Here is an 18790-nt window from a genome sequence, read left to right as displayed (position 1 = left end):
CACAGTGGTTACACAGTGTGGTGGAGAAGCATCATTGTTATTTACACATTCACATACACAGTGGTTACACAGTTTGGTGGAGAAGCATCATTGTTATTAACACATTCACATACACAGTGGTTACACAGTTTGGTGGAGAAGCATCATTGTTATTAACACATTCACATACACAGTGGTTACACAGTTTGGTGGAGAAGCATCATTGTTATTTACACATTCACATACACAGTGGTTACACAGTTTGGTGGAGAAGCATCACTGTTATTAACACATTCACGTACACAGTGGTTACACAGTTTGGTGGAGAAGCATCATTGTTATTAACACATTCACGTACACAGTGGTTACACAGTTTGGTGGAGAAGCATCACTGTTATTAACACATTCACGTACACAGTGGTTACACAGTTTGGTGGAGAAGCATCATTGTTATTAACACATTCACATACACAGTGGTTACACAGTTTGGTGGAGAAGCATCATTGTTATTAACACATTCACATACACAGTGGTTACACAGTGTGGTGGAGAAGCATCATTGTTATTAACACATTCACATACACAGTGGTTACACAGTTTGGTGGAGAAGCATCACTGTTATTAACACATTCACATACACAGTGGTTACACAGTTTGGTGGAGAAGCATCACTGTTATTAACACATTCACATACACAGTGGTTACACAGTTTGGTGGAGAAGCATCACTGTTATTAACACATTCACATACACAGTGGTTACACAGTTTGGTGGAGAAGCATCACTGTTATTAACACATTTACATACACAGTGGTTACACAGTGTGGTGGAGAAGCATCATTGTTATTAACACATTCACATACACAGTGGTTACACAGTTTGGTGGAGAAGCATCACTGTTATTAACACATTCACATACACAGTGGTTACACAGTTTGGTGGAGAAGCATCACTGTTATTAACACATTCACATACACAGTGGTTACACAGTTTGGTGGAGAAGCATCACTGTTATTATCACATACACAGTGGTTACACAGTTTGGTGGAGAAGCATCACTGTTATTAACACATTCACATACACAGTGGTTACACAGTGTGGTGGAGAAGCACCGTTGTTATTAAAAGCACTGGCAGGTGGGAATACCAGACAGGAACGTTTTCACCGGATAACAGACATTTTTAACATATTCATACTGCAGTAGTTAACATTAGTATTGTCTAACAATTACCATTTATTTCATTTAAGATATTTTCATGATATCTTATAAATAATATTCAGATTTTTTTTAAAGTATGACTTACTGTATTTAACTTCAAATTCAGAGCCACTGGAAGGCTGTTGAAATAATGAGGCGGTTGAAAAAGTGAGCTACTTGTTTAGTTGCCCTTTCCTTTTGGGACTTTGATGTTTGATGTTGCATTTAAGCCATGCAAAATTTAATTTAAATAAAAACAACACATTTCACTGCACCTATCTGTTGTATTTGACAATAAAACAATATTTTTCTGGGGTTTTACTGTGCTGTCTGTGTGCATCCCAAATGGCTCCTGATTCACTCCCAAATGGCTCCTAATTCACTAAATAGTGTTCTTCTTTTGACCAGAGCCTTAGTCAAAGGTAGTGCACTATATAGGAAATAGGGTGCCATTTGGGACGTAGAATATCAATATCTTTCCTCCGAAAGAGGGAACCACTGCTGTGTCACATGGGACATTTGTCTATGCCCCTGACCCACACAAAACAGACCAAAACACAAGGCAGTCTCTCTTTCTCTCTGCTGCAGTTCCCAGAAGTTTAATGTTTTTTCCCCAGGTTCATAATGGCAGAGCTCATTCAGACAGAGAAGGCCTACGTCAGAGACCTGCGGGAGTGTACAGATGTAAGTACTGAGAAACCGCCACTCCATTCAACCTGTGACACATTCACACTCGTTTACTGACGGACTCTATACAGTGGCCCCTGTATAGAGTCTGTCAACAAAGGAAAACATTATGTAAGCCAAGGCCCAAGGGCAATGCAAAAGGTATGCTTGATTAATCTGTTTTAGTTTTAGTTGGTGATTTTCTGGTTGTAGAAAGGTCAGATGTCAGGAATACAACCAGGTAAATATGATGTGTTGTTCTCTGTGTGGTTTCCAGACCTACCTGTGGGAGATGACCAGCGGTGTTGAGGAGATCCCTCCAGGCATCGTCAACAAAGAGCACATCATCTTTGGCAACATGTTGGACCTCTACGAGTTCCACCACAAGTTAGTGTTCTGTACTGGAGTTACCCACACCGGACTCCCCTTGCCTTGTAGATGCACTGGAGTGGCTCAATCAACCTAAGACTGGTCTATAGTAACTCAACCTGGGTCCTATGTATTAGTACACACCATAAATAATAATGAAAACAAGCATTTCTTATTGGACAAGTTCAGGTAGTCCCTCCTCGTGTTGCCCCGTTTAGTTCTGTTCAGTTCGTAGTGAATAAGATCCTGCTTTTAGATTTCCTCAGAAACTCTCTCTTTCTGTACAGCATCTTCCTGAAGGAGTTGGAGAAATACGAACAGCTACCTGAGGACGTGGGTCATTGCTTTGTCACCTGGGTGAGTGTCTCACTGTCTAGACAAGCCAGCTTACAACATTGACATAGGTTGACATGGCTGAGATGTTGCGGGAATATTGTGTCTCTTAACAGTTGTGTATCCATTTTGCAGGCAGATAAGTTCCAGATGTATGTGAACTACTGCAAGAACAAACCAGACTCTACCCAGCTCATTCTGGAGCATGCAGGGCCCTATTTTGATGTACGTGTAGATGAGTACCAACTTAGGCATGCTATAAATACTTAATACATCAAATGTTGAACCACTAATCAAATTCTGCGAGGTCTTATTATGTGGTCTTCTGAATCAGATCCTTTGAAGTACTGTTTATGCTAATAGTTTTGAATAAATACAAGGAAGCAATATTATGCTGGTATATCAGTTATGACGGTAGCCTCCAAATCTAGCTTATCCAGGTGATTTCTGGGTGTTTGGCAGTGAGGCTGATCTTAACAGGAGTTGTGGTGGTAGTACAGGAGGGAGGAAGAGGGGTAGATGAAGCCTACTCACAGAAGATTGACCTTAGGTTGCTGTCAGTGACCTCCAGCTCTGAGGAGAGGGGTATCTCCATCCTCCATCAGTGCTGTCTGTCTAGGTCTAGGAGCAGGGTTACGCTGGCGACTGCTGCCTCGGCGTCTCTGTGCCCTTTATTAAGACGTCTCTGTCTTTTGGTTTCCAGGAAATTCAACAGAGGCACCGGCTGGCCAACTCCATATCCTCATACCTTATCAAGCCTGTCCAGAGAATAACCAAGTATCAGCTGCTTCTCAAGGTACTGTACACTGGCCAAATAGAAACAGTAGCTAGACGACTCTCTGTAATAATTATGTAGCATACAGCACAGCAGGTTCCGGTGCGCCCTTTGTTCTCTCACCCTCTGTAGTCTAGCTTGTGCAATGATCGTGTTTATTGTACATCACATCGCTAGTTGTCAACAAAGCTACAGTGTTGGAAGCTAACTGCATCTTGCATGGAACACAATCCATTATAGCCTTTATCTTTTGTTGGACCTTGAGGTTTGTGAAATGCAACTGATGTTTCTCTCTCTCTCTCTCTCTCTCTCTCTCTCTCTCTCTCTCTCTCTCTCTCTCTCTCTCTCTCTCTCTCTCTCTCTCACTGTGTTTGTGTGTGTGTGTGTTTACATTTCCTCTCCAGGAGCTGCTGACCTGCTGTGAGGAGGGGAAGGGGGAGATCAAGGATGGTCTGGAGGTGATGCTCAGTGTCCCCAAGAGAGCCAACGACGCCATGCACCTCAGCATGATGGACGGTAGGAGCAAATATACTTAGAACTAACTAAGGGTTTCCCCTTTTATCTGTGGTAGGAGGACTAGGCCTTGACTTACTGGACATTCCTTTTAGCTCCTAGTGAAGCAGGGCTGGGCTAACTCACAGGAAGCTTTCATTGAATATACAGTTAAAATTCGGAAGTTTACATACACTTTAGCCAAATACATTTAAACTCAGTTTTTCACAATTCCTGACATTTAACCTCTTGATTCTAGCCATCCGGGATCGTGAATACAGCCTCAAGCTCATTACCATAACGCAACGTTAACTATTCATGAAAATCGCAAATTAAATGAAATAAATATGCTAGCTCTCAAGCTTAGCCTTTTGTTAACAACACTGTCATCTCAGATTTTCAAAATATGCTTTCAACCATAGCAAAACAAGCATTTGTGTAAGATTATTGATAGCTAGCGTAGCATTTAGCATAGCATTCAGCATGCAACATTTTCACAAAAACAAGAAAAGCATTCAAATAAAATAATTTACATTTGAAGAACTTTAGATGTTTTCAATGAGGAGACTCTCAGTTAGATAGCAAATGTTCAGTTTTTCCAAAAATATTATTTGTTTAGGACAAATCGCTCTGATTTGTTCATCACGTTTAGCTACGAAAAAACCTGTATCCAGGAGTGTAATTATCCCCGCAGCTCATTAGCATAACACAACGTTAACTATTCATGAAAATCGCAAATGAAATGAAATAAATATGCTAGCTCTCAAGCTTAGCCTTTTGTTAACAACACTGTCATCTCAGATTTTCAAAATATGTTTTTCAACCATAGCAAAACAAGCATTTGTGTAACAGTATTGATAGCTAGCGTAGCATTTAGCGTTAGCATTGAGCGGGCAACATTTTCACAAAAACAAGAAAAGCATTCAAATAAAATCATTTACCTTTGAAGAACTTCAGATGTTTTCAATGAGGAGACTCTCAGTTAGATAGCAAATGTTCAGTTTGTCCAAAAATATTATTTTTGTAGGAGAAATCGCTCCGTTTTGTACATCAAGTTTGGCTACCAAAAAAAAACGAAAATCATCAAAACGCCAAACGTTTTTTTCCAAATTAACTCCATAATATCGACTGAAATATGGTAAACGTTGTTTAGAATCAATCCTCAAGGTGTTTTTCACATATCTCTTCGATGATATATCGTTCGTGGAAGTCTCCTCTCTCCCCTGAATCACATGGATGAATGCGTGCAGCTTGGAGATTACGCAGCAATTTCGACAAAGGACACCGGGCGGACACCTGGTAAATGTAGTCTCTTATGGCCAATCTTCCAATGATATGCCTACAAATACGTCACAATGCTGCAGACACCTTGGGCAAACGGCAGAAAGCGTAGGCTCGTTCAGGGCACATTCACAGCCATATAAGGAGACAATGGAAAACAGAGCCTCAAAAATTCGGCTCATTTCCTGTTTGAAGTTTCATCTTGGTTTCGCCTGTAGCATCAGTTCTGTGGCACTCACAGACTCAGAGTGTTTTTTTTCCAAAGCTGTCAATTATATGCATAGTCAAGCATCTTTTCGTGACAAAATATCTTGTTTAAAATGGGAATGTTTTTTTATCCATAAATTAAAAGAGCGCCCCCTATATCCAAGAAGTTAATCCTAGTAAACATTCCCTGTCTTAGGTCAGTTAGGTTCACCACTTTATTTTAAGAATGTGAAATGTCATAATAGTAGAGAGAATTATTTATTTAAGCTTTTATTTATTTCATCACATTCCCAGTGGGTCAGAAGTTTACATACACTTAATTAGTATTTAGTAGCATTGCCTTTAAATTGTTTAATTGGGTCAAACTTTTCGGGTAGCCTTCCACAAGCTTCCCACAATAAGTTGGGTGAATTTTGGCACATTTCTCCTGACAGAGCTGGTGTAACTGAGTCAGGTTTGCAGGTCTTCTTGCTCGCACACACTTTTTCAGTTCTGCCCACAAATATTCTATGGGATTGAGGTCAGGGCTTTGTGATGGCCACTCCAATACCTTGACTTTGTTTTCCTTAAGCCATTTTTCCACAACTTTGGAAGTATGCTTGGGGTCATTGTCCATTTGGAAGACCCATTTGTGACCAAGCTTTAACTTCCTTGCTGATGTCTTGAGATGTTTCTTCAATATATCCACATAGTTGTCTTTCCTCATGATGCCATCTATTTTGTGAAGTGCACCAGTCCCTCCTGCAGCAAAGCACCCCCACAACATGATGCTGCCACCCCCGTGCTTTAAGGTTGGGATGGTGTTCTTTGGCTTGCAAGCTTCCCCCTTTTTCCTCCAAACATAACGATGGTCATTATGGCCAAACAGTTCTATTTCTGTTTCACCAGACCAGAGGACATTTCTCCAGAAAGTACGATCTTTGTCCCCATGTGCAGTTGCAAACCGTAGTCTGGCTTTTTTATTGCGGTTTTGGTGCATTGGCTTCTTCCATGCTGAGCGGCCTTTCAGGTTATGTCGATATAGGACACGTTTTACTGTGAATATAGATACTTTTGTATCTGTTCCCTCCAGCATCTTCACAAGGTATTTTGCTGTTGTTCTGGGAATTATTTGCACTTTTTGCACCAAAGTACGTTCATCTCTAGGAGACAGAATGCGTCTCCTTCCTAAGCAGTATGACGGCTGCGTGGTCCCATGATGTTTATACTTGCGTACTATTGTTTGTACAGATTAATGTGGTACCTTCAGGAGTTTGGAAATTGCTCCCATGGATGAACCAGACTTGTGGGGGTCTACAATTTTTTTTCTGAGGTCTTGGCTGATTTCTTTTGATTTTCCCATGATGTCAATCAAACAGGCACTGAGTTTGAAGGTAGAACTTGAAATACATCCACAGGTACATCTCCAATTGACTCAAATTATGTCAATTAGCCTATCAGAAGCTTCTAAAGCCATAACATCATTTTCTGGAATTTTCCCAAGCTGTTTAAAGGCACAGTCAACTTAGTGTATGTTAACTTCTGACCCACTGGAATTGTGATACAGTGAATTATAAGTGAAATAATGTGTCTAAACAATTGTTGGAAAAAATAGGTGTGTCATGCACAAAGTAGATGTCCTAACCGACTTGCCAAAACTATAGTTTGTTCACAAGAAGTTTGTGGAGTGGTTGAAAAACGAGTTTTAATGACTCCAACCTAAGTGTATGTAAACTTCCAACTTCAGCTGTAGGTTTAGAAATGATTTGAATCAAGTGACTTGACAGTCCCCTCTCTTCCTTCTCCTCTTCCCCTCTCCAGGGTTCGATGGGAATATTGACTCCCAAGGAGAGCTGATCCTGCAGGAGTCCTTCCAGGTGTGGGATCCCAAGACTCTGATCCGTAAGGGACGTGAGCGCCACCTCTTCCTATTTGAGATGTCCCTGGTCTTCAGTAAGGAGGTCAAGGACTCTAACGGACGCAACAAGTACCTCTACAAGAGCAAGCTCTTTGTAAGCACAACCTGTCCACTCTCTCATCACAATGGCTGGAACTCAGACTTGAGATCAGCTTGCTTAACTTAAATTAAAGTCTCCCATTCACATCAATGAATGATTTACGGAAAAGAGTTGCCTGACCCGATCTCAAGTCAATACGTTTTTATCAACCCTATATTTACTCTCTTTCTCTCCTGTTTTTTCTCTAACTCTGTTTTTGTGTTGTCTCTGCTCCAAGACTTCAGAGCTGGGTGTCACAGAACATGTGGAGGGGGATCCGTGTAAGTTTGCTCTCTGGGTTGGGAGGACCCCCAGCTCAGACAACAAGATGGTGCTCAAGGTAACTGGTACATTATGACTTAACAGTAACCCAGCAAACAATCAAGCTCAATGAATATGTATATATTTACTCCCACTTTTGCCCAAAACGTATTTCCTTAAGTGGGTGTTACTGTGAGTTTTAAAGATTTAAGTTCAACCCACTACAATTCCGCCCAAAACGTATTTCTTTGAGTGGGCTTTACCAGGCCTACAGTCAGTGTTCGAGTTTGATGATTTGCATAACAGTTCATGCACTTAGAGACATATATGTGTGTTGATGCGTTGTGAGTCATGGCACACACACACACACACACACACACACACACACACACACACACACACACACACACACACACACACACACACACACACACACACACACACACGCTATGTACACTACCGTTCAAAAGTTTGGGGTCACTTAGAAATGTAATTGTTTTTGAAAGAAAAGCCCATTTTTTCCATTAAAATAACATCAAATTGATCAGAAATACAGTGTAGACATTGTTAATGTTGTAAAAGACAATTGTAGCTGGAAATGGCCCATTATCATCAACCACCACTAATGTATTCCAATGGCACGTTGTGTTAGCTAATCCAAGTTTATAATTTTAAAAGGCTAATTGATCATTAGAAAATGCTTTTGCAATTATGTTAGCACAGCTGAAAACTGTTGTGGTGATTAAAGAAGCAATAAAACTGGCCTTTAGACTAGCTGAGTATCTGCAGCATCAGCATTTGTGGGTTTGATTTACAGGCTCAAAATGGTCAGAAACAAAGAACTTGGATTAGCTAACACAACATGCCATTGGAACACAAGAGTGATGGTTGCTGATAATGGGCATCTGTACGCCTATGTAGATATTCCATAAAAAATTGGTTGTTTCCATCTACAATAGTCATTTACAACATTAACAATGTCTACACTGTATTTCTGATCAATTTGATGTTATTTTAATGGGCAATTTTTAAAATGTTCTTTCAAAGACAATTACATTTCTACGTGACCCCAAAACTTTGAACGGTAGTGTATATATTATACATATTATATCATGGCAGATCTTAATCTGTCCGTTATATAACAGCAGCATACTCTTGATTATTGTTGCATAGTTCCAATGAAGACATGAGTGAGTCATATGCTAATTAGGTGTCCACGCATTCACAACATTCACACAGCACTGAAGGGGCCTTTAAATGGCTCCTCGGAAATGACTGGTTATGATGCCAGCATGAGAATTCCTCAATAGTGAAACATACTGTAATCGATTGAAAGGGTCTTACTGAATGAAATGAACGTAACAGAATGTCCTTTGTGTGTTCTGTCCATGTACTCTGGTAAAAATAGTAAGCATTTAGATCATTTCTATCAATGAAGGCATCAGGGTTGACTGTATTGACACAGCTCAGAGCGTAGTGTTGCATCATAGATAGTGTCGAAATATTGGGAATGTGTGGACTGAGATCTTTCTGCCCGCCAGTCTGTCTTGACCGTCCGTCCGTCTGTCCCCTCAGGCGTCCAGCATAGAGAACAAGCAGGACTGGATCAAACACATCCGGGAGGTGATCCAGGAGCGTACCATCCACCTGAGAGGAGCCCTGAAGGAGCCTATTCACATCCCCAAGGCCACCACAGTCAAACACAAGGGCAGAAGGTACAGTACAGTACTGCACCTTGTATCAACCTCATCACTTCTCACAGCCTTTCTTACAGACCATACAGGATTGACTGCATTGGACATTGGTTTTATACATTACAGTTATTGTTCTGTCAATTCCGCAGCACAAACTAACATTAAAGGCCCCAACAGTTTATGATTGTGAGAGCTGCCCCGCCCTATTTTGATTGACATATTCCTCCTCTGTAGTCATGGAGAGGACCTGGACAGCCAGGGTGATGCCAGCAGTCAGCCAGACACCATCTCTATCGCCTCCCGTACCTCTCAGAACACACTGGACAGCGACAAGGTGAGTTATCATAGGCTGCCCATTGCCTTCCTACAGCTACGCCATACAAATACAGCACGTTGCCAACTCCGGAGTCTGATGTAAGACAATGGTCTGCTGCTACAATCCCTGCAGTTTAGGGCTTCACCAACGATGGCTGTTGGTCTCTGTTGTGGAACAGCGGAGGTCTTCACAGTATCATTTGACACGTTAGGCTCTAGAGACGTCTTTTCAAAAGCATTTCAAGCTGTAGCCTCTAAATCCGGTCATTTTTAGGGGAGACCGCAACCAGACAAGTCCATTCGAATTTAATATTTCAAGACATCATTTTAATTTGGACTGGCTTCCTGTGAACCTGTTGACTGACAAGGGACTGTCTGAAAACCAAACTTTCGTTAGACTTTTCCTTTCCATCTCAGAGATGAACATAAGAAACATGGTCCTTCTTCAGGAAGGAACAGTGTGATTTTATCAGGCAATAACAGCACAGAAGGACATCACTCCTACTCACAGTCAGAGCTATATTCTCTCACACAAACACTCCGCCTCTTTAGGGACCATGTTTCCCTGCCAAAGCTGGACTTGCAGTTATTCTGCTCTATGCAGCTATGCTCCTAAATCAAGGAATTAGGTTCAATTTGACTTAGCCACATCGGTTGAGTCCCACATGCTACCCTATTCCCTTTATAGTGCACTCCTGGTCAAAAATAATGCACAGCAAAATGAATATGGTGACATTTGGAAGACATGCATGTCCCTTTCTGTATGTGTCCTTCCTGGCACCGTGTGGCTCTGGTTCTGTCAGGGTACAGAAAACAACACAGAGAAGGTCAGTCAAGGTCACGGAGAGGTGAGGAGGGAGATTCCATGTGTCTTCTCATGTACACGAAGGGGCCGTGGTTCCTTTAATGCAGGGAACAATCACTCACAGTCAACTCTCTCTTTCTCGCTCTCTTTTTTTACTTTCTCTGCCTCTCTCTCTGTCTTTCTTTCTCTCGCTCTCTGCGTCTTCGCCTGGTGTTGTGAGATCTGTGAGAGGCAATGACAGAGCCGAGTTGTGTGTCGGCGACGCGTCAACGAGTGTGTCAGCCTCCCACTAGCTGTACCACTCTCTGTGTCAGTGTCATATCTCCAGCCTCTCCTTGGAGAAGGCACAGCTGGTACAGTAGACAAGGAAGGGAGTGCTTTGGCTCTGGTATATAGTACCTAGATACCATCGTAGGGCCATCGGGCAGAGGGATATGAGAGTAGGTGGGCCTGCGTGTTACCTCAGGTCAGTGTGGTTCAGTGTTAAGTTAAACTTGTGTCGCGTCGATGGATTAGATTCAGCATCAGGAGCATCAGAGTATGAAGGAGAAGAGGACAGAGGACAGAATCATGGAGGACAATAAAAACTCAGGTCCGGTGGCTCAGCTTTTGAACTCTCTGGCTTTGCCTCACTACCAATGGGTATGTATGGATCTCTAGCAGTTACTAACTAGCCATGTCGGTGGGATGTTGGTTGGAATCTGTAATTGGTTTGATTTGATAGTCATTTGAAGAATGCGTTGTCCGTGTGGAACTGCCGAGGGTGATCGTCATTCTCCTGTAACTGATTTCCCTTGTATATATCCCTCAATATATATTTTAATGGAATATTTGGCACTTTAATGGTCGTGTTTTTCCCCTGCATCTACTGCTTTAGAATGCCAGAGCGTTTCTTGAGTCATGTTGAGGCATCTGAATGTGAGTCTAGTGACTCTACAGAACGACATGTTTACAGTACAACTCAGTACAGTTGAGCTACAGTAGCTACAGTATGTGGTTGGTTTGGAGCCTGCACATTCTAATGGCCATCAGAATAAGCTCTTATTCTAGCCTTGTGACTGAGACTGGGTCTGGGGAAACGGAATGACTGACAAGTGGTAAATCAGAAGTTCTCAGGGGGACTTGGGGACCTTCAAACCCATATAAGAACTCAGTTGTTGACATGGTAATAATAGACTCGCTATTGCTGATTAGTACATCCTGAGAATCTCACCATTTATTGACATGTAGTTATATTTCACATCCTCATTATGATACTGCTCCTAAACATCAATACATTCAGGCTGTTTCTTCATGACCTCAAACTATTCCTTTATGTCATGTAATGTTTATAGTAAATCTGACATGCTCCCTCTCTCTCACCCTCACTCCCCCTCTCTCTCTCTCCCTCTCCATCCCTCCCTCTCTCTCTCTCTCTCTCTCTCTCTCTCCCTCCCTCCCTCTCTCTCTCTCTCTCCCTCTCCATCTCTCTCTCTCTCTCTCTCTCTCCCTCTCCATCCCTCCCTCTCTCTCTCTCTCTCCCTCCCTCTCCATCCCTCTCTCTCTCTCTCTCTCTCTCTCCATCCCTCCCTCCCTCCCTCTCTCTCTCTCTCTCTCTCTCTCTCTCTCTCTCCCTCTCCATCTCTCTCTCTCTCTCTCTCTCCCTCCCTCTCCATCCCTCTCTCTCTCTCTCTCTCTCTCTCTCTCTCTCTCTCTCTCTCTCTCTCTCTCTCTCCCTCCCTCTCCATCCCACCCTCTCTCTCCCTCCCCTCTCCATCCCACCCTCTCTCTCTCCCTCCCTCTCCATCCCTCCCTCTCTCTCTCTCTCCCTCCCTCTCCATCCCTCTCTCTCTCTCTCTCTCTCTCTCTCCTCTCCATCCCTCCCTCCTCTCTCTCTCTCTCTCTCTCTCTCTCTCTCTCTCTCTCTTCCTCTCCATCCATCCCTCCCTCTCTCTCTCTCTCTCTCCATCCCTCCTCTCTCTCTCTCTCTCCCTCTCTCCCTCCATCCCTCTCTCTCCCTCTCCATCCCTCCCTCTCTCTCTCTCTCCCTCTCCATCCCTCCTCTCCTCCCTCTCCATCCCTCCCTCCATCCATCTCCTCTCCCTCCTCTCCATCCCTCTCTCTCTCTCCCTCTCTCTCTCTCTCTCTCCATCCCATCTCTCTCTCTCTCTCTCTCCATCCCTCTCTCTCTCTCTCCCTCTCCATCCCTCTCTCTCTCTCCCTCTCTCCCTCCCTCCCTCCCTCCCTCTCTCTCTCTCTCTCCATCCCTCCCTCTCTCTCTCTCCCTCCCTCTCCATCCCTCTCTCCCTCCATCCCTCCCTCTCTCTCTCTCTCTCTCCCTCTCTCTCTCCCTCTCCATCCCACCCTCTTTTCAGCTCTCTGGTGGCTGTGAGCTGACTGTGGTCATCCATGACTTTGTGGCTAGTAATGGCAGCAGCTCTGAGCTGACTGTACGGAGGGGTCAGACGGTAGAGGTGCTGGAGAGGCTTCATGACAAGCCAGACTGGTGCCTGGTGAGGACCACGGACCGCTCCCCTGCCCAGGAGGGCATAGTACCCTGTGCCATGCTCTGCATCGCTCACTCACGCTCCAGTATGGAGATGGAAGGACTATTCAACCACCACCACAAAGGTAGGCCTTGATGTGGGGACTGAGAAGGCTGGAACACACACAGATACACAGATACACAGACACAGACACATAAACAGATACACAGACACACTGTCAGCCTTGCTGTTGTGAGGCACCTGGAATGCAGTAGAGGAAAAGATGACATGCACACATCAAATGGATCATATGGAGATCAAATGATATGTTCAGCAAAAGTAAAAAAGAATGTCTGAGATCTCCAGGATGGCACAGTGGTCTAAGGCACGGCATCGCATTGCTAACTGTGCCCCCAGAGATGCTGGGTTTGAGCCCAGGCTCTGCCGCAGCCGACCACGACCGGGAGACTCATTGGGCGGCACACAATTGGCCCAGCAACGTCCGGTTTAGGGAGGGTTTGTCCGGGAGGGATATCCTTGTTTTCTTTCTTCGAAGGAGAAGTAGATTTTGAGCTCCATGACCTGACCCCATTCCAGACCCCAGGGGATGAGGTCAAAGAAACCTGGGTGGCACATGGAGCTTCTGTTCTGTCATGACTGAGTCACTCAGTAAAGCTTTGTTCCTGTCAGATGGCCCGCCCTCCTCCTGTCCTGTCTGTAATAAGATAGAGGTGATGTTTGTGTACTGTATACTGGTGGTTTCCATGGTGCGGCACAAGGCTACCTGAGGTGGCAGGTAGCCTAGTGGTTAGAGTGTTGGGCCTGTAACTGAAAGGTTGCTGGATCGAATCTCCTAGCTGACACGGTCCAAATCTGTCGTTCTGCCCCTGAACAAGGCAGTTAACCCACTGTTCCTAGACCAGTTAACCCGCTGTTCTTTGGTAGGCCGTCATTATAAATAAGAATTTCTTCTTAACTGACTTGCCTCGTTAAATGTTAAAAATCCATGGTTTCCTAAACATTAGGCTCTTCATCATTTTATAGGGGAGTGGGGAATCCTATATTTCTATTGGCTTAAACCAGGTAGTGTTTGATGCATGTTACACACTTGGATGGTTTTCTCTAACTAATAACAAACTAAAGGATTTCCCATCCAGGTCTTTACTATTCTACTACCTTCAAGTTTCACGTGTGCTTTTTCCCCATGTTTTTTCCTGAGCGCCTACAGCAGCATCAGAACTTCTTAGATGGTCCGTTCTTATACCCACGCAGCAGTGAATTGTTATGCAGACTAATAAAACTACAAACTGCTAAAGACTCCCCTCAGCAGGGCTCTTTTAGAACTAGGAGGATGAACCTGTCCTTGGTGCTCCCTTTTTCTTTGTGGTGCTTTGTCCATGAAGCAGAGCATGTAGGCCTAAGGCCTTTTTCTCAGGGCAGTGGACGGTTTGGGGGTAGATCGGGGAGTTCTCCTCTTCCTACCCCCAACTGGTGCTGTCACCCAGATGCATGGCCGGGCCAGAATAAGTGCAGGCTGTGAGCAGAAGGTTTGCCCTGGTAAATGTCTTGTAGGAGTTGTAGAAGGGGATGGATGGATGTGTCTCACTAACTCACAGGAAGACTATTCATTCATTGTTTTTCCTCATTGCAGTCTCCATCCCTTGGATTTAGAACAAAGCCCTTGCTGGCTGGTTGCCTGTGGTGAGTTAGTAGATGTCATAGCTTGTGTAAATCATACAAGTTCCCAGAAAATGCTGTTGATGTGACTCCTGTGATGTTCTTGCAATTAAGTTTGTAAACTGAATTAGACTAATGTAACGGCTCTCTTCTATCTCCTCCTCTGACGAAGAGGTGGAACAAGGATCGGACCAAAATGCAGCGTGATGATGATTCATGATATATTTTAATAAAGGAAAAGCTATACATGCAGAAACTACAAAAATAATGAAATGAAATAATGAAAACCGAAACAGCCCTATCTGGTGCAAACACAAAGACAGGAACAATCACCCACGAAACACTCAAAGAATATGGCTGCCAAAATATGGTTCCCAATCAGAGACAACGAAAATCACCTGCCTCTGATTAAGAACCGCCTCAAGGCAACCATAGACTTTCCTAGACAACCCTACTCAGCCACAATCCCAATACCTACTAAAACCCCAATACAAAAACACACCACAAAATAAACCCATGTCACACCCTGGCCTGACCAAATAAATGAAGACAAACATACATACTTCGACCAGGCCGTGACAACTAAGTTACTGCTTTTTGGCTATTTTTGTATTTTCCAACTTTAGGACCATGGACTAGGACAGAGTTCCCCAACTGTCTGCCCTCGGATGGTTTTATTTGACCCCCATAGTGTTCTGAGTTTAAAAAAAAGATATATGTATATTTATATACATATAATTTTCATTGTTGGACATAAAAGACTGTAAAAACACCAGAAAATCAGCTCCAAGATTTTGGGAATCTGTTTCCAGGTATTCCCACGCACAATAGAGAGATTTTGCGATCGTATACAAATAATAATAATTCATGATAATTGATTGGATCTATAGAGCACTTTTCTACCAACTGAGGTACTCAAAGCGCTTTAAATAGTAGGGGGAAACTCCCCTCATCCACCATCAATGTGTAGCACCCACCTCAGTGATGCATGGCGGCCATTTTGTGCCACAACGCTCACCACACATCAGCTATCAGGTGGAGAGGTGAGAAGGGATATATGCCAATTAGGAATGAGGAGGATGATTAGGTGGTCATGATGGAATGTGGCCAGGTTGGGAATTTAGCCATGAAACACGGTCAGAACACCGTTTTTTAACATCCCATCTGAAAGACGGCACCCGACAATGTTCCCAAATGTAATCAAGGTTTGAAATTATGTTTCATATTTTTTGTCAAGTATTATTTCTGTCTAGGCTTCTTGCGGTCCATCTGCAGTGTAAATATATATATATTTTTTTATCACACTCCGGCCCCCTGACCATCCGCCCAAGAAAAAATTGGCACGCGGCTGTAGTTGAGGATCCCTGGACTAGGAAATGCCACTATGGCTATCCACAACTAGAGCAGTGTGGACCGAAGTGTACAGTAGGGGGAATAGGGACCATAATACGTTCAGCGTATTTCTAAAATGTGCTAAAGAGACAGGAGAAACATCTCCCTTCAGTTGCTGATTCAGCTTAAAACAGTTACCTTCTCGAAGGTACCAGGGAGGCCTTAGCTTTTTTGGTGTGGCGCACGTGTGTGTGTGTTCCGCGTGCTTGTGTTGAGCACGTTGCACTCATGTATGTGTGTGTGTTTGGTTCTTACAGGAAACGGGCTCTGTGGTTAGTGCACAGAGTTCCTGATGAAAAAACATACAGTTGAACAGGGAGAGCTTTGTGTGGGCTGCCTGTTTTACTCCTCCAGCCCTGTATGCACTGCAGGGTAGATTGAGATCTGGTTGTACAAATGTATGAGAGGCACCTTAGCAGCTACAGACAGTCACACTGCTGAAAGTTCTCTTTGTGCATTGTTTTTGGCAGCAATAAAACTAATTTAAGTGTTTTGAGCTTAGCTTAAATAAGGACATTGCAACTGTGCTTAAAAGTAAAGCTGCTACTAAAGATGCTACATTTCTACAGTACATAATGCTTGTGGAAGCTGAGCCCATGCTGTTTGAGTTCTGGAGCTTCTACTAGGGGTTTTACGTTAAAGTGTGCCTTCTGATTCTGAATGTTCCTTTGGGACAGAGGAGGCTTGCCCTCACAGCACAACAGCCCACTCTCTGGGACAGTGGAGAAGAGAGAGCAGATCCAATCCCACAAACACAGCAGACTGATCTCATCTGAGCTAGAGCTGCTTCCTATAGCTTTTCCTTAAACCACATGATTCTTTATCTGTTTTATATCATTATTTTGAGGAATTGGATTTTAAATGGTGTGAGAAGTTGAATCGTACCTTGGCAGGTTGCCATGGCAAATGGAATACGGTCTATTTTTGCTGTTAGTCCTCTGTACCATATGAGTTCTCAAGCGGGACCCTCGGAAAACTGCAAATTCTGGCTGCTGGATTTGGGTACGTAATGATACTGTGTAGGACCTATATAGAACCCGTCCTTTAAGTGTTCCAGTCCATTAACGGTGTAGAACAGGCTCCAACTTTGTAATGGATTGTTATTGTTGTGATCATTGGTATAATCAAGCAATACATTTAATTATTGTTTACATGATTTTGCAGCATACCTTTAGCATACCTTTTTTCACAGCCTACTGTAGAGTACATATCAACAATAACGTCTGTATTGTATGTGACAGCCTGGGGGATAAGTACCATAGGCTATTATATTGATTGAATGCGTGTTATGGAGTGGATTATATGGGTGCATAAAAATGATTGAAATACCGTATTAAAGCTGGTACGCTTTGGATTAGATTAAGAGGTTCTGAGTCACATGTGGGACAGACACAGACAACCAGACAGACAGACAGACAGACAGACAGACAGACAGACCAGCAGGAAGGCAAGCAGGCTGGCTGGCTGACTGATTGACTGACTGAATCAGCCATGTTACTACCTGTTGACGGAGCGAACACCCCAGTGCTGTCCAAACCCTATCCTCTACCTCGCCCATTCACCAGGATCAAAAAGTTAGCCAGCTTACTTTCCTGAATCATCTTAAAAACTCCATAGTTCGTATAGCTCATAGAGAAAGATTGACTTGAAATTGAAATGTTATGAATAACTTGACATGATCAATAACCCATAGCTTTCTGATCAACAGTTAGCCGGCTGATTGATCCTTGCTTTGTGATGATACATCCCTCTGGGGATATTCTTATTATTGTAGACATGAGGAGAACAGACAGACACACACAGTATCACCCACTGCATATCACAGTCCATCACACAGCTGGCTTGGCCTGTGTGCCCTCCTGTCCTATGTCTGATGAGCCTTGGTAGGTTTCCCAGGAAGTGGGCCAGACATCTTAATCCATTTGTGACAGTGAGGACAGTGAGCCACCACTCTCTGATTGGCTTGGACTGTGCCACACGTCTCCTCACTAGGGCTGGCACAATGACCTTATAACCATGTAATCAACGGTTATGGATGAAGACCGTCGTGAGAGTAAAATATTGGTCTTAACTGTTTTTTAAAAATCATGAGTTTTTTGGTTTTGTGGAACGAACACGGGAGAGAGATGGGACTGCCAGGCATTCTTGTGGTTGAGTCCGTTTCTGCGATAACATGGATAATTAACAATTAACATGATGAAACTTTGCTGCTTTTTGCAGTAGATGTAGAAATAGCTAACGTAGAAATAGATTCAATAAAACATGCTTGGAACCGCTAACTTTGGCAAAGTCATGGGTACACTCGCAATAGCTGCTTTGTATTGTGATTAGGGCTGTTATGGTGACAATATTATCTCCACACCGACGGTCACGAATCATGAAGGCAGTCAAATTCCACGTATCTTTTTATTCACGGTAAATAAGCTTCTCCAAGCTCTAATCACTCTGAACTCAATGCAAATTTAATCAAACACTTCATGAGAGCCCATGAGCTCATGTTGCGCAACATTTCTATAGGCTAAGCAAATTGCCCGAGAAAACAGAGTGATGGGCTCTATTAAAAAGAGGAGGATCCCATCAGCAATCTATAGGCTAGGCCTACTATATTTATTTTTCAACTTTCCTAATATTAAGCACAATGCTTCTCTTAACAACAGGAACCACGGGTAAAGCATCCTCCATTTGCTATTTAAATGCATAAATGACATGTATTTTTTTCTGCTCCTGTTCCGAGACAGGTGCATGATAATGCTGCATTCTAAATCAAAACAAATTTCACACAGATTATTTAGTATATGTAAAGACAAGACTAAATCAAGAACAGTCTGATGGGTGACAATATGAGACTATCACTTGTGAATGATGCCCAGCGTAAGGCAAGAAACAATGCATACCTTTTCTTTGCA

The 18790-nt window shown here is 43.2% G+C and overlaps 1 protein-coding gene across 4 annotated transcripts in view; it reads left to right on the top strand.

Moving 5' to 3' along the window:
- The window catches only part of LOC118367629 (triple functional domain protein-like), a 146554-nt gene that overhangs the window by 96093 nt on the left and 31671 nt on the right, over positions 1–18790 (top strand). For all 4 annotated transcript variants that reach the window (XM_052494470.1, XM_052494471.1, XM_052494472.1 and 1 more), the window contains 11 exons: positions 1794–1860; positions 2120–2229; positions 2499–2568; positions 2680–2769; positions 3248–3340; positions 3724–3835; positions 7100–7290; positions 7514–7615; positions 9112–9251; positions 9465–9564; positions 12705–12960. In XM_052494470.1, the coding sequence (XP_052350430.1) occupies positions 1794–1860; positions 2120–2229; positions 2499–2568; positions 2680–2769; positions 3248–3340; positions 3724–3835; positions 7100–7290; positions 7514–7615; positions 9112–9251; positions 9465–9564; positions 12705–12960 (1331 nt within the window). The remainder of the gene's footprint in view (positions 1–1793; positions 1861–2119; positions 2230–2498; positions 2569–2679; positions 2770–3247; positions 3341–3723; positions 3836–7099; positions 7291–7513; positions 7616–9111; positions 9252–9464; positions 9565–12704; positions 12961–18790) is intronic.

Source organism: Oncorhynchus keta, chromosome 34, assembly GCF_023373465.1.
Source record: "Oncorhynchus keta strain PuntledgeMale-10-30-2019 chromosome 34, Oket_V2, whole genome shotgun sequence".
In the NCBI taxonomy this organism is placed as follows: domain Eukaryota; kingdom Metazoa; phylum Chordata; class Actinopteri; order Salmoniformes; family Salmonidae; genus Oncorhynchus; species Oncorhynchus keta.
Note: the sequence above shows the minus strand (reverse complement) of the source record. Positions and strands in the feature narration are given on the sequence as shown.